The sequence below is a fragment of the Corella eumyota genome, chromosome 2 (genome assembly GCF_963082875.1).
Source record: "Corella eumyota chromosome 2, kaCorEumy4.1, whole genome shotgun sequence".
Classification (NCBI taxonomy): Eukaryota; Metazoa; Chordata; class Ascidiacea; order Phlebobranchia; family Corellidae; genus Corella; species Corella eumyota.
Genome location: NC_137491.1, coordinates 2,785,848 through 2,808,076, shown reverse-complemented (window position 1 = coordinate 2,808,076; position 22,229 = coordinate 2,785,848). Strand labels below are relative to the sequence as shown.

Sequence of the window (22,229 nt, the reverse complement as noted above, 5' to 3'; positions counted from 1 at the left end):
CTTCATAGTTTAAAATACTTGAATAACTTAAAATTATTTTTATCGAGGATAAACTAGTTATTGAACGCACCCACGTTTAGTTACAATCTTTCTTCAAATGCCAACCACGTGCTACAATAAACAAACTCTACCTGGAAAAATACTAAAAAGCAAATTGCTAGTGTTTTGTTACCTTCAATGTTCTGACTATGGACGAAAGTTGTAAAGATACAATTTTTAAATATTGTCCGAGGTGCGTAGTCAGAATATTGTGCATACAATGGAGTGTAATCGGTAAAAGTGAACTTGAAATCAAAAAACATCTCTCGAAAAAATACGGCGAAAATCTAGAAAACTGGTTTTTAAATAAAGGCGAAAATTTACCTGAAGATCAATATACAGATGTCTGTAAAGCATGCCTAGGCATTCTACAAGATAAATTTGTTGAAGAGTGTGTTGATTCTGTTGTATGTTCAATTAACAACGACTGTTACGTATTTGATTCATTTCAAACCTATTTTATTTTACCCGTTCAACTGTTGGTTACTGATCATATTGCTGTTGAAAATGTAAAACGGTTAAATTTGACCAAAAACGTTTCCTGTGACATTAAAGAAGTGCTTAAGGTATATTATTTCTATTATTTATTCTTTACTTATTTTTTTTTGTATATATCTTTATCCTCAATGTGGGAAAGTGGAATGCGCGACTTAAACATAAAGTAACATTAGTTACTCCGACCCAGTCTCGAGTTGCCTGTGGCAGTTTGGGATATTATAGATTATAATTGCCCGATAATTATACTGCTGATTAAGTGCTGGCTCAGCAGGAGTTCATACTGTTTATAGCACCTTACTCAAAGACGCTACACCATGATATCAGTGGGGATTGAACCCACGACCTCATGTGTGGTGTAGCAAGTGTTCTTACCACTACACCACTCTGCCCGTATTAATATCTAACTGTTAAAACTTAAAGTTGAAAAAATATTATATACTTTTAATAAAGTAATTTTAATTGGTTCAAGTTGAAACAATCATATTTTGTTGCAGAATTTTATATATTTAAACTTTGTTGTTTGGGACATAAGTGTTTTGATTTCTTTTTAATTTTTAGTTTGGTAAAATCAACAATGGTCTATAAAAGGGAGGTCTAACTAGTACACAATTATATTTAGTGTTGCTGTGCCAAAATAAAGTTGAACTTTAATGCTGACTTCACAAAATTGTTAATGTTTTTTGTATTTGTTTAAAGTTTCTGGTAGAGCCTAAACTATCGAAACAACTTAACTGTGAAAGAAGTACTGACGGTGTTCTTGAAATTTCCATAAATGTTGAACATGTTCAAACAGAATTGGAAATTCTACCAACGTTAAAAGGCAAAAGTCCAAATTCGTTTAAGAGCAATTCGTCAGCATACAAGTACTTGTTTTTATATTAATTGTTTTATCTATTGTTTAATGTATTTTTAAAAAAAACTCACTTGTATTTTACAGTCTTCATAAGAAATACATTTGTTGTCCTTCAGAATTTCTTAATAATTTTACAGAAATATATTTTTATATAGAGTAAAACCCTAACATTAACTAGGCCTATATAACCATTATATATATCTGATGATAGGTTGTTACTATTATGAAAACTGTAAGTGATTTAAAATTTTTTAGCAGAAAACATGGAAAAATTTAGACAATATTTTTTTCAAGTAACATTTTTAAAATTATAAAGATTAAAGAAAAAATTTGCTTACAATTGGTATATTGCATCTGTTTTCACCTAACATTTAAAATGTGCTATCATTTTCAGAAAAAGAGTCAAACTTACCAATGAAAAAGAATACACAATAGCACAAGTGAAAAATGCAATTGAAAACATTAAATTTGAAAGCTTAAAAGATGTTTGTGAAAATATTTTGAAGATGTCAATTGTTAAAAATATCAAATTATTTCGGGTTCCAGTTTATATTGGAGGAAGGTAATTGGCAGAATAATTTTGTGTTTTATATTTTATTAACTTCAATTTGTTGCAAATTCGATTTTTTTGTAAAATATTTAAATTTAAATCCTTTTTGTAGTAATTTTTTAAAGCTTACCTTATACTTAATTTAAAGCTTAATTAAGTTTAATAAGTAACAAAATTATTCTAAATATTTTTTTAATTTAAGGTACAACAAATACAGCCGAGATTTGCCTCAAACTCCGTGGTTTGTAGATGGAGAAAGAAAAAAAGAATCGTCTGTTGAGGTTTTTCTTTAATTTTAAATATTAATTTTTACACAGCTAACTATGCTACTACCTGGCTACTTTTTTAACAACACAAATATGTAACTTATGAGTTGCTTTTCTATTTGACTGCCTAAATTCATGCTTAATATATAAATAATTAATTTAGTTTTATTTTTTTTTAAATTTTACACTTATTTTTTACAGGAATATATTACTGGACTAATTAAAAAATATTTTTATGCTGACAATCATAACTTCTCCTCTTCTGGAAGGGAGGATGTTGATGTCCGAATGTTGGGAAATGGTAGACCTTTTCTTGTGGAGTTGATGAATTCAAGAAAGTCAAGTTTAAGCAATGATGAAATGATAAAACTTCAAACAGAGATTAATGGTCAAACCAAGGAAGTTGCTGTATCAAACTTAAAGGTAATAAAAACTGCTGTATTTTCTTTAAAACATTAGAGAAATATTTGAAGTAATGGGTTACTGCCTCAATGGGTAAGTTATATCAGTTTAAATACTTACAAGTTTCCAATTGTTTATATTTTAGTTGCAGAATCTGTATAAAATTCCCAATCGCTTATATTTTAAATGCACAATCTGTAAGAAAATCTTAATTGTTTATATTTTAGTTTCAGTTTGGTTAATATTCAATAGAGTATAATATGTATGGACTAGGCAAGAAAATAAAATTTGATTTCACAAGTGTTAATTTGTATTTGTTATATAGGTTGTAACTAAAGCTGATTGTAAGAAACTAAAGGAAGGAGAAGAAGAAAAAACAAAATCCTATCTGGCTATGTGTTATTTTATTAACACCCCCACTTTAGAAAATTTAGAAAAACTTGACAATTTATCTAAAATCACTGACCTTGTTATTAAACAAAAAACTCCAATAAGGGTGTTGCATAGAAGACCATTGGCTATACGGCCTCGCACTATTCACTCAATGATGGCAAATAGCAGTTACAACTCTGCACAATTAAAGTATAAATGTGATAACTCAATCGACGAAAAATTAAATTTAAAAGATGGTGGGAATGTAAATGAAATTGGCAACTTTGATGTTTCTGAACTTGAATTTGCAAATGACAAAAGATGTTTTGCTCTGGAATTAAACACACAAGCTGGGACTTATATTAAAGAATTTGTTCATGGTGATTTTGGAAGAACCACTCCTACATTGGGGGATTTATTGGGTGGCGAAGTCGATATATTAACCCTGGATGTAAAATCTGTTAATGTTAAATGGCCCCCCATGTAAAATTTCATATTTTTGGGTTAAAAATTACTGTTTTTATTTTTTAAGGCCCTAACATGGCATAATTGTTTTTTTCTATTTTTATTTTCAAATTTAGTGTTGACACTTTTGGCTAATTTAGTTTTTGTTAATTGGTGATAAAGAAATATTATGTAATAAAAAAATATTGAACACTACAATTACTGATCAGTTAACAAGTAATCCAACAAATCTATTTTTAAAATTAAATTTTGTTAAACTCTTGTTACCTTGAATGAAATCCAAGTTTCTTTTTATGGTGGAACTATTTATATTAACCCAGCAAAGATACAAAAAAACTTATTTTAAGCATTTTCAAACAATTAAAAATGTGAGTCTATGTTCTATGTATTACATTTTTTTTAAATTGTTTACCTAATGTTTTATTGTTGCAGAGAAAAATTTTTGTTCCACAAATATGATGTTAGCTTTGCAATTTTTTTTTATAAACTTATTTAAATCTAAATAAGTCAAAAATGTAGGACCTTACAAAGTTAAATGTTATAATAATTTAACAGACTTAACAAGATTAAACTAAAGAAAACTAAAACAAGTAACTTTATAGAAAAAAAAATAAAAACAAAGTTGAAAGTTATGTAAGTATAAATCGATTATAAATTTTATTGAAGTTAAACCTAAGTTATAAATATGCATTATTTTAATACTAATTTTTTTGTTTAAGGAGATTATTTTGACACTTTTACTCATAAGCGTGATGTTTCAAAACACAAATTTTAGTATTGAATAAAAAGCAAATTGCACCGACAAACATTTATGATAACTCAATTTGTCACAATATTTAATAAAACAAAAGTTATCAAATTGTTATAAGCGCCAAACCACGTGACTTTGTGACGTCATCAACCATACTAGTTTGTATATAAAAATTTTATACAAAAATAATTTTAGAATCTAAAATTAACTTAACCATGTGCGATTTTAAAAATTTAGTTCGGAACACATTGCCTTTATTAACTTTTAGGAATAAAAAATTGTAACTAGATTTATTTGATAAATAAAATATGGTTCAAAATTATTTGATTATTTTTAACATAAATTTTTATAAATAAAAAAAGATATGCATAAACATTAACTAAAAATATTACATATCTTGGAATAAACAAACAAGCATTTATATATACTATATAAACAAAAACTGATATTTAACCAATAAGTTGGTAATATTAGGATATAAATTATAGTAAATTTTAAATTCCTAAAATTGATTTTTATTAAATAAACAAGCATTTAAATATGATAAATAAACGCAAATTATTTTTCTAATATGTTTTTTAATTACTTATATTATAAAATACATCATACCAAATTTTTAATGCTTAAAGTCGAACTTTAATTTTTAATGAACAAACCAGCATTTAAATATAAAAAAACAAACAAGAATTATTTTTTAATTCATTTTCGAATTATAAATATTATAAGATATAACCAACCAAAATTTAAAAACCTAATAACAATCTTTAAATTTAAATAAACAAACACCTATTAATTAGTAATTGGTGACAAAAATTAAAATTTTAATTTATTTTTGAGTTACTAATATCATGATATACAATTGACCAAGATTTAAAACATTAACAACAACCTTTAAATTTTAATAAACAAACACCTATTAATTAGTGATTAGTGATATTTAAATGTCGTAAATAGGAGATTTGCGATTCGTTAGGATAATAACAAACATACTAAAAATTTAGAACTTTAAGTTTTAAAAAACAACAAACTGTAACTGTATGGAAGTTAAAATTAACTGTATAGAAGTTAAAATTACATAAACACTTCTGTAAATAAAACTAGATAAATATTCATATAAACAGTCATTTTTGCATAGTTTTTATGTTATTTATTTTTCTATAAATTTTGTACGTCAAATTAATTTATTTTTTATCTCAAAGTAGTTGTACTAATGACCATGTATATTGAATTGCAATATTTTTTGTACTTTTTATGTAATTATTTTGTTACTTCGATTATTATACTGTGTTATATAATTAATTATTTTTTATTCTCAAGTGAAATGTATTTTTGCATTTTTTTTCTTTGTATTTATCCGTGCTTTCTTACATGTTTATTGTATTGTCATTTTTATTTAGTAACCTTCATTATTTTTTTAATGCAAATTATAAATGTTTTTACTCTTTGCCTTATGTGCGATGTAACTGTGTTTTACATGTAGTTTTTTAATTTAACAATGTCGAAATAAAAATAGAAAAAGAGGAATTATTCTTATACTTCGGGCTCCTATTCTGCCATGTATACCATTAACAAATTTGTCCAATGACGTAGAATAAAACCTTAACTTTGTCCAAGAAAAATAACTTAAAATTGGTCCAATTAACAAGGCAAATAAATTAAAACTTTGTTCGATCAACATAAAAATAACTTAAAAATTGTTTAAAACATGGCAAAGAACTTGAAACTTTAACTTAAATTTGGTCTAATAAGCATTGATAATAACTTAAAACTTAGTCACGTACCATTTTTGAGTGAAACAAAAGTTAAAGCTTGTTTTTATTCTGGGTTTAATTAGGTCACGTGATATTTTTCGGCCGATGATAATGCATATAAATTTTAAAAAAAATAAAAAATTTTAAATCGAAAAATCATTGTTTTGTTACAACTGCACAAAACCAATTAACGTGTTTACAAAATATTTTTTGAAAATATTAATATTTATAAAAGTTATGACATTTTTATTAAAAATTGAAGAAATCTCAAAACCCAAAATTTTAAATTTTATTAGACATAGGTTGGCCTAATTAACATTCAAAATAAAACATTTCGCAAATTTTTTAAATAAAACAAAAGTTACAACTAATTTTTATTCTGGGTTTAATTAGGTCACGTGATATATTCGGCCAATGATAATGCATATAAATTTAAAAAAAAAATAAAAAAATTTAAATTGAAAAATCATTGTTTTGTTACAAGTGCACAAAACCAATTAAAGTGTTTACAAAATAGTTTTTGAAAATATAAATATTTATAAAAGTTATGACATTTTTATTAAAAATTGATGAAATCATAAAACCCAAAATTTTATATATTATTAGACGCAGATGGGCATAATTAACATTCAAAATAAAACATTTGCAAATTTTTTGAGTAAAACAAAAGTTACAGCTAATTTTTATTCTGGGTTTAATTAGGTCACGTGATATTTTTGGCCAATAATAATGCATATAAATTTTTTGAAAAAAATAAAAAATTTTAAATCGAAAAATCATTGTTTTTGTTACAACTGCACAAAACCAATTAACGTGTTTACAAAATATTTTTTTTAAATATTAATATTCATAAAAGTTATGACACTTTTATTAAAAATTGATGAAATCACAAAACCTAAAATTTTATATTTTATTAGACGCGCATTGACCTAACTAACATTCAAGATAAAACATTTCGCAAAAATTTTCAGTAAAACAAAAGTTACAGCAAATTTTCATTCTGGGTTTAATTAGGTCACATGATATTTTTTGGCCAATGCTATTGCATATAAACTTTAAAAAAAATAACAAATTTTAAATCGAAAAATAAATGTTTTGTTAGAAACGCACATGTCCAATTAACGTGTTTACAAAATATTTTTTGAAAATATTAATATTCATAAAAGTTATGACACTTTTATTAAAAATTTATGAAATCTCAAAACCTAAAATTTTATATTTTATTAGACGCGCATTGACTTAACTAACATTCAAGATAAAACATTTCGCAAAAATTTTCAGTAAAACAAAAGTTACAGCAAATTTTCATTCTGGGTTTAATCAGGTCACGTGATATTTTTGGACAATGCTATTGCATATAAACTTAAAAAAAAATAAAAAATTTTAAATCGAAAAATAAATGTTTTGTTAGAAACGCACATGTCCAATTAACGTGTTTACAAAATATTTTTTGAAAATATTAATATTCATAAAAGTTATGACACTTTTATTAAAAATTGATGAAATCTCAAAACCTAAAATGTTTTATTTTATATTTTATTAGACGCGCATTGACCTAACTAACATTCAAGATAAAACATTTTGCAAAAATTTTCAGTAAAACAAAAGTTACAGCAAATTTTCATTCTGGGTTTAATCAGGTCACGTGATATTTTTGGACAATGCTATTGCATATAAACTTAAAAAAAAAATAAAAAATTTAAATCGAAAAATAAATGTTTTGTTAGAACCGCACAGGTCCAATTAACGTGTTTACAAAATAATTTTTAAAAATATTAATCTTCATAAAAGTTATGACACTTTTATTAAAAATTGATGAAATCTCAAAACCTAAAATTTTATATTTTATTAGACGCGCATTGACTTAACTAACATTCAAGATAAAACATTTCGCGAAAATTTTCAGTAAAACAAAAGTTACAGCAAATTTTCATTCTGGGTTTAATTAGGTCACGTGATATTTTTGGCCAATGCTATTGCATATAAACGTTAAAAAAAAATAAAAAAATTTTAAATCGAAAAATAAATGTTTTCTTAGAAACGCACAGGTCCAATTAACGTGTTTACAAAATATTTTTTGAAAATATTAATATTCATAAAAGTTATGACACTTTTATTAAAAATTGATGAAATCTCAAAACCTAAAATGTTTTATTTTATTAGACGCGCATTGACTTAACTAACATTCAAGATAAAACATTTCGCAAAAATTTTCAGTAAAACAAAAGTTACAGCAAAGTTTCATTCTGGGTTTAATTAGGTCACGTGATATTTTTGGACAATGCTATTGCATACAAACTTTAAAAAAAAAAAAAAATTTTAAATCGAAAAATAAATGTTTTGTTAGAACCGCACAGGTCCAATTAACGTGTTTACAAAATAATTTTTGAAAATATTAATATTCATAAAAGTTATGACACTTTTATTAAAAATTGTTGAAATCTCAAAACCTAAAATTTTATATTTTATTAGACGCGCATTGACTTAACTAACATTCAAGATAAAACATTTCGCGAAAATTTTCAGTAAAACAAAAGTTACAGCAAATTTTCATTCTGGGTTTAATTAGGTCACGTGATATTTTTGGCCAACGCTTTTTGCATATAAACTTTAAAAAAAAATAAAAAATTTTAAATCGAAAAATAAATGTTTTGTTAGAACCGCACAGGTCCAATTAACGTGTTTACAAAATATTTTTTGAAAATATTAATATTCATAAAAGTTATGACACTTTTATTAAAAATTGATGAAATCTCAAAACCTAAAATTTTATATTTTATTAGACGCGCATTGACTTAACTAACATTCAAGATAAAACATTTCGCGAAAATTTTCAGTAAAACAAAAGTTACAGCAAATTTTCATTCTGGGTTTAATTAGGTCACGTGATATTTTTGGCCAACGATTTTTGCATATAAACTTTTAAAAAAAATAAAAAATTTTAAATCGAAAAATAAATGTTTTGTTAGAACCGCACAGGTCCAATTAACGTGTTTACAAAATATTTTTTGAAAATATTAATATTCATAAAAGTTATGACACTTTTATTAAAAATTGATGAAATCTCAAAACCTAAATTTTTATATTTTATTAGACGCGCATTGACCTAACTAACATTCAAGATAAAACATTTCGCAAAAATTTTCAGTAAAACTAAAGTTACAGCAAATTTTCATTCTGGGTTTAATTAGGTCACAAGATATTTTTGGCCAACGCTATTGCATATAAACCTAAATAAAAATAAAAAATTTAAATCGAAAAATAAATGTTTTGTTAGAACCGCACAGGTCCAATTAACGTGTTTACAAAATAATTTTTGAAAATATTAATATTCATAAAAGTTATGACACTTTTATTAAAAATTGATGAAATCTCAAAACCTAGAAATTTATATTTTATTAGACGCGCATTGACTTAACTAACATTCAAGATAAAATATTTCGCGAAAATTTTCAGTAAAACAAAAGTTACAGCAAATTTTCATTCTGGGTTTAATTAGGTCACGTGATATTTTTGGCCAATGTTATTGCATATAAACTTTAAAAAAAAAAATTTTAAATCGAAAAATAATTGTTTTGTTAGAACCGCACAGGTCCAATTAACGTATTTACAAAATAATTTTTGAAAATATTAATATTCATAAAAGTTATGACACTTTTATTAAAAATTGATGAAATCTCAAAACCTAAAATTTTATATTTTATTAGACGCGCATTGACTTAACTAACATTCAAGATAAAATATTTCGCGAAAATTTTCAGTAAAACAAAAGTTTGCATATAAACTTAAAAAAAAAATAAAAAAATTTTAAATCGAAAAATAAATGTTTTGTTAGAACCGTACAGGTCCAATTAACGTGTTTACAAAATATTTTTTGAAAATATTAATATTCATAAAAGTTATGACACTTTTATTAAAAATTGATGAAATCTCAAAACCTAAAATTTTTTATTTTATTAGACGCGCATTGACCTAACTAACATTCAAGATAAAACATTTTGCAAAAATTTTCAGTAAAACAAAAGTTACAGCAAATTTTCATTCTGGATTTAATTAGGTCACGTGATATTTTTGGCCAATGCTATTGCATATAAACTTTAAAAAAAAAATTTTAAATCGAAAAATAATTGTTTTGTTAGAACCGCACAAGTCCAATTAACGTGTTTACAAAATAATTTTTGAAAATATTAATATTCATAAAAGTTATGACACTTTTATTAAAAATTGATGAAATCTCAAAACCTAAAATTTTATATTTTATTAGACGCGCATTGACTTAACTAACATTCAAGATAAAACGTTTCGCGAAAATTTTCAGTAAAACAAAAGTTACAGCAAATTTTCATTCTGGGTTTAATTAGGTCACGTGATATTTTTGGCCAACGCTTTTTGCATATAAACTTTAAAAAAAAATAAAAAATTTTAAATCAAAAAATAAATGTTTTGTTAGAACCGCACAGGTCCAATTAACGTGTTTACAAAATATTTTTTGAAAATATTAATATTCATAAAAGTTATGACACTTTTATTAAAAATTGATGAATTCTCAAAACCTAAAATTTTATATTTTATTAGACGCGCATTGACTTATCTAACATTCAAGATAAAACATTTCGCGAAAATTTTCAGTAAAACAAAAGTTACAGCAAATTTTCATTCTGGGTTTAATTAGGTCACGTGATATTTTTGGCCAATGCTATTGCATATAAACTTAAAAAAAAAATAAAAAAATTTTAAATCGAAAAATAAATGTTTTGTTAGAACCGCACAGGTCCAATTAACGTGTTTACAAAATATTTTTTGAAAATATTAATATTCATAAAAGTTATGACACTTTTATTAAAAATTGATGAAATCTCAAATCCTAAATTTTTTTATTTTATTAGACGCGCATTGACCTAACTAACATTCAAGATAAAACATTTTGAAAAAATTTTTAGTAAAACAAAAGTTACAGCAAATTTTCATTCTGGATTTAATTAGGTCACGTAATATTTTTTGCCAATGCTATTGCATATAAACTTTAAAAAAAAAATTTTAAATCGAAAAATAATTGTTTTGTTAGAACCGCACAGGTCCAATTAACGTGTTTACAAAATAATTTTTGAAAATATTAATATTCATAAAAGTTATGACACTTTTATTAAAAATTGATGAAATCTCAAAACTTAAAATTTTATATTTTATTAGACGCGCATTGACTTAACTAACATTCAAGATAAAACATTTCGCGAAAATTTTCAGTAAAACAAAAGTTACAGCAAATTTTCATTCTGGGTTTAATTAGGTCACGTGATATTTATGGCCAACGCTTTTTGCAAATAAACTTTTAAAAAAAATAAAAAATTTTAAATCAAAAAATAAATGTTTTGTTAGAACCGCACAGGTCCAATTAACGTGTTTACAAAATATTTTTTGAAAATATTAATATTCATAAAAGTTATGACACTTTTATTAAAAATTGATGAAATCTCAAAACCTAAAATTTTATATTTTATTAGACGCGCAATGACTTAACTAACATTGAAGATAAAACATTTCGCGAAAATTTTCAGTAAAACAAAAGTTACAGCAAATTTTCATTCTGGGTTTAATTAGGTCACGTGATATTTTTGGCCAACGCTTTTTGCATATAAACTTTAAAAAAAAATAAAAAATTTTAAATCAAAAAATAAATGTTTTGTTAGAACCGCACAGGTCCAATTAACGTGTTTACAAAATATTTTTTGAAAATATTAATATTCATAAAAGTTATGACACTTTTATTAAAAATTGATGAAATCTCAAAACCTAAAATTTTATATTTTATTAGACGCGCATTGACTTAACTAACATTCAAGATAAAACATTTCGCGAAAATTTTCAGTAAAACAAAAGTTACAACAAATTTTCATTCTGGGTTTAATTAGGTCACGTGATATTTTTGGCCATTGCTATTGCATATAAACTTAAAAAAAAAATAAAAAAATTTTAAATCGAAAAATAAATGTTTTGTTAGAACCGCACAGGTCCAATTAACGTGTTTACAAAATATTTTTTGAAAATATTAATATTCATAAAAGTTATGACACTTTTATTAAAAATTGATGAAATCTCAAATCCTAAATTTTTTTATTTTATTAGACGCGCATTGACCTAACTAACATTCAAGATAAAACATTTTGAAAAAACTTTTAGTAAAACAAAAGTTACAGCAAATTTTCATTCTGGATTTAATTAGGTCACGTAATATTTTTTGCCAATGCTATTGCATATAAACTTTAAAAAAAAAATTTTAAATCGAAAAATAATTGTTTTGTTAGAACCGCACAGGTCCAATTAACGTGTTTACAAAATAATTTTTGAAAATATTAATATTCATAAAAGTTATGACACTTTTATTAAAAATTGATGAAATCTCAAAACCTAAAATTTTATATTTTATTAGACGCGCATTGACTTAACTAACATTCAAGATAAGACATTTCGCGAAAATTTTCAGTAAAACAAAAGTTACAGCAAATTTTCATTCTGGGTTTAATTAGGTCACGTGATATTTTTGGCCAACGCTTCTGCATATAAACTTTAAAAAAAAATAAAAAATTTTAAATCGAAAAATAATTGTTTTGTTAGAACCGCACAGGTCCAATTAACGTGTTTACAAAATATTTTTTGAAAATATTAATATTCATAAAAGTTATGACACTTTTATTAAAAATTGATGAAATCTCAAAACCTAAATTTTTATATTTTATTAGACGCGCATTGACCTAACTAACATTCAAGATAAAACATTTCGCAAAAATTTTCAGTAAAACTAAAGTTACAGCAAATTTTCATTCTGGGTTTAATTAGGTCACGTGATATTTTTGGGCAACGCTATTGCATATAAACTTAAAAAAAAAAAAAATTTAAATCGAAAAATAAATGTTTTGTTAGAACCGCACAAGTCCAATTAACGTGTTTACAAAATAATTTTTGAAAATATTAATATTCATAAAAGTTATGACACTTTTATTAAAAATTGATGAAATCTCAAAACCTAAAATTTTATATTTTATTAGACGCGCATTGACTTAACTAACATTCAAGATAAAACATTTCGCGAAAATTTTCAGTAAAACAAAAGTTACAGCAAATTTTCATTCTGGGTTTAATTAGGTCACGTGATATTTTTGGCCAATGCTAATGCATATAAACTTAAAAAAAAAAATAAAAAAATTTTAAATCGAAAAATAAATGTTTTGTTAGAACCGCACAGGTCCAATTAACGTGTTTACAAAATATTTTTTGAAAATATTAATATTCATAAAAGTTATGACACTTTTATTAAAAATTGATGAAATCTCAAAACCTAAAATTTTTTATTTTATTAGACGCGCATTGACCTAACTAACATTCAAGATAAAACATTTTGCAAAAATTTTCAGTAAAACAAAAGTTACAGCAAATTTTCATTCTGGATTTAATTAGGTCACGTGATATTTTTGGCCAATGCTATTGCATATAAACTTTAAAAAAAAAATTTTAAATCGAAAAATAATTGTTTTGTTAGAACCGCACAAGTCCAATTAACGTGTTTACAAAATAATTTTTGAAAATATTAATATTCATAAAAGTTATGACACTTTTATTAAAAATTGATGAAATCTCAAAACCTAAAATTTTATATTTTATTAGACGCGCATTGACTTAACTAACATTCAAGATAAAACATTTCGCGAAAATTTTCAGTAAAACAAATGTTACAGCAAATTTTCATTCTGGGTTTAATTAGGTCACGTGATATTTTTGGCCAATGCTATTGCATATAAACTTTAAAAAAAAATAAAAAACTTTTAAATCGAAAAATAAATGTTTTGTTCGAACCGCACAGGTCCAATTAACGTGTTTACAAAATATTTTTTGAAAATATTAATATTCATAAAAGTTATGACACTTTTATTAAAAATTGATGAAATCTCAAATCCTAAATTTTTTTATTTTATTAGACGCGCATTGACCTAACTAACATTCAAGATAAAACATTTCGAAAAAATTTTTAGTAAAACAAAAGTTACAGCAAATTTTCATTCTGGATTTAATTAGGTCACGTGATATTTTTTGCCAATGCTATTGCATATAAACTTTAAAAAAAAAATTTTAAATCGAAAAATAATTGTTTTGTTAGAACCGCACAGGTCCAATTAACGTGTTTACAAAATAATTTTTGAAAATATTAATATTCATAAAAGTTATGACACTTTTATTAAAAATTGATGAAATCTCAAAACCTAAAATTTTTTATTTTATTAGACGCGCATTGACCTAACTAACATTCAAGATAAAACATTTCGCGAAAATTTTCAGTAAAACAAAAGTTACAGCAAATTTTCATTCTGGGTTTAATTAGGTCACGTGATATTTTTGGCCAATGCTAATGCATATAAACTTAAAAAAAAAAATAAAAAAATTTTAAATCGAAAAATAAATGTTTTGTTAGAACCGCACAGGTCCAATTAACGTGTTTACAAAATATTTTTTGAAAATATTAATATTCATAAAAGTTATGACACTTTTATAAAAAATTGATGAAATCTCAAATCCTAAATTTTTTTATTTTATTAGACGCGCATTGACCTAACTAACATTCAAGATAAAACATTTCGAAAAAATTTTTAGTAAAACAAAAGTTACAGCAAATTTTCATTCTGGATTTAATTAGGTCACGTGATATTTTTTGCCAATGCTATTGCATATAAACTTTAAAAAAAAAATTTTAAATCGAAAAATAATTGTTTTGTTAGAACCGCACAAGTCCAATTAACGTGTTTACAAAATAATTTTTGAAAATATTAATATTCATAAAAGTTATGACACTTTTATTAAAAATTGATGAAATCTCAAAACCTAAAATTTTATATTTTATTAGACGCGCATTGACTTAACTAACATTCAAGATAAAACATTTCGCGAAAATTTTCAGTAAAACAAAAGTTACAGCAAATTTTCATTCTGGGTTTAATTAGGTCACGTGATATTTTTGGCCAACGCTTTTTGCATATAAACTTTAAAAAAAAATAAAAAATTTTAAATCAAAAAATAAATGTTTTGTTAGAACCGCACAGGTCCAATAAACGTGTTTACAAAATATTTTTTGAAAATATTAATATTCATAAAAGTTATGACACTTTTATTAAAAATTAATGAATTCTCAAAACCTAAAATTTTATATTTTATTAGACGCGCATTGACTTATCTAACATTCAAGATAAAACATTTCGCGAAAATTTTCAGTAAAACAAAAGTTACAGCAAATTTTCATTCTGGGTTTAATTAGGTCACGTGATATTTTTGGCCAATGCTATTGCATATAAACTTAAAAAAAAAATAAAAAAATTTTAAATCGAAAAATAAATGTTTTGTTAGAACCGCACAGGTCCAATTAACGTGTTTACAAAATATTTTTTGAAAATATTAATATTCATAAAAGTTATGACACTTTTATTAAAAATTGATGAAATCTCAAATCCTAAATTTTTTTATTTTATTAGACGCGCATTGACCTAACTAACATTCAAGATAAAACATTTTGAAAAAATTTTTAGTAAAACAAAAGTTACAGCAAATTTTCATTCTGGATTTAATTAGGTCACGTAATATTTTTTGCCAATGCTATTGCATATAAACTTTAAAAAAAAAATTTTAAATCGAAAAATAATTGTTTTGTTAGAACCGCACAGGTCCAATTAACGTGTTTACAAAATAATTTTTGAAAATATTAATATTCATAAAAGTTATGACACTTTTATTAAAAATTGATGAAATCTCAAAACTTAAAATTTTATATTTTATTAGACGCGCATTGACTTAACTAACATTCAAGATAAAACATTTCGCGAAAATTTTCAGTAAAACAAAAGTTACAGCAAATTTTCATTCTGGGTTTAATTAGGTCACGTGATATTTATGGCCAACGCTTTTTGCAAATAAACTTTTAAAAAAAATAAAAAATTTTAAATCAAAAAATAAATGTTTTGTTAGAACCGCACAGGTCCAATTAACGTGTTTACAAAATATTTTTTGAAAATATTAATATTCATAAAAGTTATGACACTTTTATTAAAAATTGATGAAATCTCAAAACCTAAAATTTTATATTTTATTAGACGCGCAATGACTTAACTAACATTCAAGATAAAACATTTCGCGAAAATTTTCAGTAAAACAAAAGTTACAGCAAATTTTCATTCTGGGTTTAATTAGGTCACGTGATATTTTTGGCCAACGCTTTTTGCATATAAACTTTAAAAAAAAATAAAAAATTTTAAATCAAAAAATAAATGTTTTGTTAGAACCGCACAGGTCCAATTAACGTGTTTACAAAATATTTTTTGAAAATATTAATATTCATAAAAGTTATGACACTTTTATTAAAAATTGATGAAATCTCAAAACCTAAAATTTTATATTTTATTAGACGCGCATTGACTTAACTAACATTCAAGATAAAACATTTCGCGAAAATTTTCAGTAAAACAAAAGTTACAACAAATTTTCATTCTGGGTTTAATTAGGTCACGTGATATTTTTGGCCATTGCTATTGCATATAAACTTAAAAAAAAAATAAAAAAATTTTAAATCGAAAAATAAATGTTTTGTTAGAACCGCACAGGTCCAATTAACGTGTTTACAAAATATTTTTTGAAAATATTAATATTCATAAAAGTTATGACACTTTTATTAAAAATTGATGAAATCTCAAATCCTAAATTTTTTTATTTTATTAGACGCGCATTGACCTAACTAACATTCAAGATAAAACATTTTGAAAAAACTTTTAGTAAAACAAAAGTTACAGCAAATTTTCATTCTGGATTTAATTAGGTCACGTAATATTTTTTGCCAATGCTATTGCATATAAACTTTAAAAAAAAAATTTTAAATCGAAAAATAATTGTTTTGTTAGAACCGCACAGGTCCAATTAACGTGTTTACAAAATAATTTTTGAAAATATTAATATTCATAAAAGTTATGACACTTTTATTAAAAATTGATGAAATCTCAAAACCTAAAATTTTATATTTTATTAGACGCGCATTGACTTAACTAACATTCAAGATAAGACATTTCGCGAAAATTTTCAGTAAAACAAAAGTTACAGCAAATTTTCATTCTGGGTTTAATTAGGTCACGTGATATTTTTGGCCAACGCTTCTGCATATAAACTTTAAAAAAAAATAAAAAATTTTAAATCGAAAAATAATTGTTTTGTTAGAACCGCACAGGTCCAATTAACGTGTTTACAAAATATTTTTTGAAAATATTAATATTCATAAAAGTTATGACACTTTTATTAAAAATTGATGAAATCTCAAAACCTAAATTTTTATATTTTATTAGACGCGCATTGACCTAACTAACATTCAAGATAAAACATTTCGCAAAAATTTTCAGTAAAACTAAAGTTACAGCAAATTTTCATTCTGGGTTTAATTAGGTCACGTGATATTTTTGGGCAACGCTATTGCATATAAACTTAAAAAAAAAAAAAATTTAAATCGAAAAATAAATGTTTTGTTAGAACCGCACAAGTCCAATTAACGTGTTTACAAAATAATTTTTGAAAATATTAATATTCATAAAAGTTATGACACTTTTATTAAAAATTGATGAAATCTCAAAACCTAAAATTTTATATTTTATTAGACGCGCATTGACTTAACTAACATTCAAGATAAAACATTTCGCGAAAATTTTCAGTAAAACAAAAGTTACAGCAAATTTTCATTCTGGGTTTAATTAGGTCACGTGATATTTTTGGCCAATGCTAATGCATATAAACTTAAAAAAAAAAATAAAAAAATTTTAAATCGAAAAATAAATGTTTTGTTAGAACCGCACAGGTCCAATTAACGTGTTTACAAAATATTTTTTGAAAATATTAATATTCATAAAAGTTATGACACTTTTATTAAAAATTGATGAAATCTCAAAACCTAAAATTTTTTATTTTATTAGACGCGCATTGACCTAACTAACATTCAAGATAAAACATTTTGCAAAAATTTTCAGTAAAACAAAAGTTACAGCAAATTTTCATTCTGGATTTAATTAGGTCACGTGATATTTTTGGCCAATGCTATTGCATATAAACTTTAAAAAAAAAATTTTAAATCGAAAAATAATTGTTTTGTTAGAACCGCACAAGTCCAATTAACGTGTTTACAAAATAATTTTTGAAAATATTAATATTCATAAAAGTTATGACACTTTTATTAAAAATTGATGAAATCTCAAAACCTAAAATTTTATATTTTATTAGACGCGCATTGACTTAACTAACATTCAAGATAAAACATTTCGCGAAAATTTTCAGTAAAACAAATGTTACAGCAAATTTTCATTCTGGGTTTAATTAGGTCACGTGATATTTTTGGCCAATGCTATTGCATATAAACTTTAAAAAAAAATAAAAAAATTTTAAATCGAAAAATAAATGTTTTGTTCGAACCGCACAGGTCCAATTAACGTGTTTACAAAATATTTTTTGAAAATATTAATATTCATAAAAGTTATGACACTTTTATTAAAAATTGATGAAATCTCAAATCCTAAATTTTTTTATTTTATTAGACGCGCATTGACCTAACTAACATTCAAGATAAAACATTTCGAAAAAATTTTTAGTAAAACAAAAGTTACAGCAAATTTTCATTCTGGATTTAATTAGGTCACGTGATATTTTTTGCCAATGCTATTGCATATAAACTTTAAAAAAAAAATTTTAAATCGAAAAATAATTGTTTTGTTAGAACCGCACAGGTCCAATTAACGTGTTTACAAAATAATTTTTGAAAATATTAATATTCATAAAAGTTATGACACTTTTATTAAAAATTGATGAAATCTCAAAACCTAAAATTTTTTATTTTATTAGACGCGCATTGACCTAACTAACATTCAAGATAAAACATTTCGCGAAAATTTTCAGTAAAACAAAAGTTACAGCAAATTTTCATTCTGGGTTTAATTAGGTCACGTGATATTTTTGGCCAATGCTAATGCATATAAACTTAAAAAAAAAAATAAAAAAATTTTAAATCGAAAAATAAATGTTTTGTTAGAACCGCACAGGTCCAATTAACGTGTTTACAAAATATTTTTTGAAAATATTAATATTCATAAAAGTTATGACACTTTTATAAAAAATTGATGAAATCTCAAATCCTAAATTTTTTTATTTTATTAGACGCGCATTGACCTAACTAACATTCAAGATAAAACATTTCGAAAAAATTTTTAGTAAAACAAAAGTTACAGCAAATTTTCATTCTGGATTTAATTAGGTCACGTGATATTTTTTGCCAATGCTATTGCATATAAACTTAAAAAAAAAAATTTTAAATCGAAAAATAATTGTTTTGTTAGAACCGCACAGGTCCAATTAACGTGTTTACAAAATAATTTTTGAAAATATTAATATTCATAAAAGTTATGACACTTTTATTAAAAATTTATGAAATCTCAAAACCTAAAATTTTATATTTTATTAGACGCGCATTGACTTAACTAACATTCAAGATAAAACATTTCGCGAAAATTTTCATTAAAACAAAAGTTACAGCAAATTTTCATTCTGGGTTTAATTAGGTCACGTGATATTTATGGCCAACGCTTTTTGCAAATAAACTTTTAAAAAAAATAAAAAAATTTTAAATCAAAAAATAAATGTTTTGTTAGAACCGCACAGGTCCAATTAACGTGTTTACAAAATATTTTTTGAAAATATTAATATTCATAAAAGTTATGACACTTTTATTAAAAATTGATGAAATCTCAAAACCTAAATTTTTATATTTTATTAGACGCGCATTGACCTAACTAACATTCAAGATAAAACATTTCGCAAAAATTTTCAGTAAAACTAAAGTTACAGCAAATTTTCATTCTGGGTTTAATTAGGTCACGTGATATTTTTGGCCAACGCTATTGCATATAAACTGAAAAAAAAAAAAATTTAAATCGAAAAATAAATGTTTTGTTAGAACCGCACAGGTCCAATTAACGTGTTTACAAAATAATTTTTGAAAATATTAATATTCATAAAAGTTATGACACTTTTATTAAAAATTGATGAAATCTCAAAACCTAAAATTTTATATTTTATTAGACGCGCATTGACTTAACTAACATTCAAGATAAAACATTTCGCGAAAATTTTCAGTAAAACAAAAGTTACAGCAAATTTTCATTCTGGGTTTAATTAGGTCACGTGATATTTTTGGCCAATGCTATTGCATATAAACTTAAAAAAAAAATTTTAAATCGAAAAATAAATGTTTTGTTAGAACCGCACAAGTCCAATTAACGTGTTTACAAAATAATTTTTGAAAATATTAATATTCATAAAAGTTATGACACTTTTATTAAAAATTGATGAAATCTCAAAACCTAAAATTTTATATTTTATTAGACGCGCATTGACTTAACTAACATTCAAGATAAGACATTTCGCGAAAATTTTCAGTAAAACAAAAGTTACAGCAAATTTTCATTCTGGGTTTAATTAGGTCACGTGATATTTTTGGCCAACGCTTCTGCATATAAACTTTAAAAAAAAATAAAAAATTTTAAATCGAAAAATAAATGTTTTGTTAGAACCGCACAGGTCCAATTAACGTGTTTACAAAATATTTTTTGAAAATATTAATATTCATAAAAGTTATGACACTTTTATTAAAAATTGATGAAATCTCAAAACCTAAATTTTTATATTTTATTAGACGCGCATTGACCTAACTAACATTCAAGATAAAACATTTCGCAAAAATTTTCAGTAAAACAAAAGTTACAGCAAATTTTCATTCTGGGTTTAATTAGGTCACGTGATATTTTTGGCCAACGCTATTGCATATAAACTTAAAAAAAAAAAAATTTAAATCGAAAAATAAATGTTTTGTTAGAACCGCACAGGTCCAATTAACGTGTTTACAAAATAATTTTTGAAAATATTAATATTCATAAAAGTTATGACACTTTTATTAAAAATTGATGAAATCTCAAAACCTAAATTTTTATATTTTATTAGACGCGCATTGACCTAACTAACATTCAAGATAAAACATTTTGTAAAAATTTTCAGTAAAACAAAAGTTACAGCAAATTTTCATTCTGGATTTAATTAAGTCACGTGATATTTTTGGCCAATGCTATTGCATATAAACTTTAAAAAAAAAATTTTAAATCGAAAAATAATTGTTTTGTTAGAACCGCACAAGTCCAATTAACGTGTTTACAAAATAATTTTTGAAAATATTAATATTCATAAAAGTTATGACACTTTTATTAAAAATTGATGAAATCTCAAAACCTAAAATTTTTTATTTTATTAGACGCGCATTGACCTAACTAACATTCAAGATAAAACATTTCGCGAAAATTTTCAGTAAAACAAAAGTTACAGCAAATTTTCATTCTGGGTTTAATTAGGTCACGTGATATTTTTGGCCAATGCTAATGCATATAAACTTAAAAAAAAAAATAAAAAAATTTTAAATCGAAAAATAAATGTTTTGTTAGAACCGCACAGGTCCAATTAACGTGTTTACAAAATATTTTTTGAAAATATTAATATTCATAAAAGTTATGACACTTTTATAAAAAATTGATGAAATCTCAAATCCTAAATTTTTTTATTTTATTAGACGCGCATTGACCTAACTAACATTCAAGATAAAACATTTCGAAAAAATTTTTAGTAAAACAAAAGTTACAGCAAATTTTCATTCTGGATTTAATTAGGTCACGTGATATTTTTTGCCAATGCTATTGCATATAAACTTAAAAAAAAAAATTTTAAATCGAAAAATAATTGTTTTGTTAGAACCGCACAGGTCCAATTAACGTGTTTACAAAATAATTTTTGAAAATATTAATATTCATAAAAGTTATGACACTTTTATTAAAAATTTATGAAATCTCAAAACCTAAAATTTTATATTTTATTAGACGCGCATTGACTTAACTAACATTCAAGATAGAACATTTCGCAAAAATTTTCATTAAAACAAAAGTTACAGCAAATTTTCATTCTGGGTTTAATTAGGTCACGTGATATTTATGGCCAACGCTTTTTGCAAATAAATTTTTAAAAAAAATAAAAAATTTTAAATCAAAAAATAAATGTTTTGTTAGAACCGCACAGGTCCAATTAACGTGTTTACAAAATATTTTTTGAAAATATTAATATTCATAAAAGTTATGACACTTTTATTAAAAATTGATGAAATCTCAAAACCTAAATTTTTATATTTTATTAG

The 22,229-nt window shown here is 24.0% G+C and overlaps 1 protein-coding gene across 1 annotated transcript; it reads left to right on the top strand.

Moving 5' to 3' along the window:
- Nucleotides 1-131: 131 nt before the first annotated feature.
- LOC145744131 (tRNA pseudouridine synthase Pus10-like) lies at nt 132-3,630 on the top strand. Its single transcript, XM_082562245.1, has 6 exons — nt 132-605; nt 1,234-1,400; nt 1,785-1,952; nt 2,143-2,221; nt 2,408-2,629; nt 2,934-3,630. The coding sequence occupies exons 1-6, from the start codon at nt 189-191 to the stop codon at nt 3,465-3,467; spliced, it is 1,587 nt and encodes a 528-aa protein (XP_082418371.1). The 5' UTR covers nt 132-188; the 3' UTR covers nt 3,468-3,630.
- The last annotated feature ends 18,599 nt before the right edge of the window (nt 3,631-22,229 follow it).

Bases quoted from the DNA above. Each gene is read 5' to 3' on its own strand.
- LOC145744131 (XM_082562245.1), top strand. From the start codon at position 189: ATGGACGAAAGTTGTAAAGATACAATTTTTAAATATTGTCCGAGGTGC. The intron at 2,222-2,407 runs GTTTTTCTTTAA...TATTTTTTACAG, and splicing joins AAAAAGAATCGTCTGTTGAG to GAATATATTACTGGACTAAT. The intron at 2,630-2,933 runs GTAATAAAAACT...TTTGTTATATAG, and splicing joins TTGCTGTATCAAACTTAAAG to GTTGTAACTAAAGCTGATTG.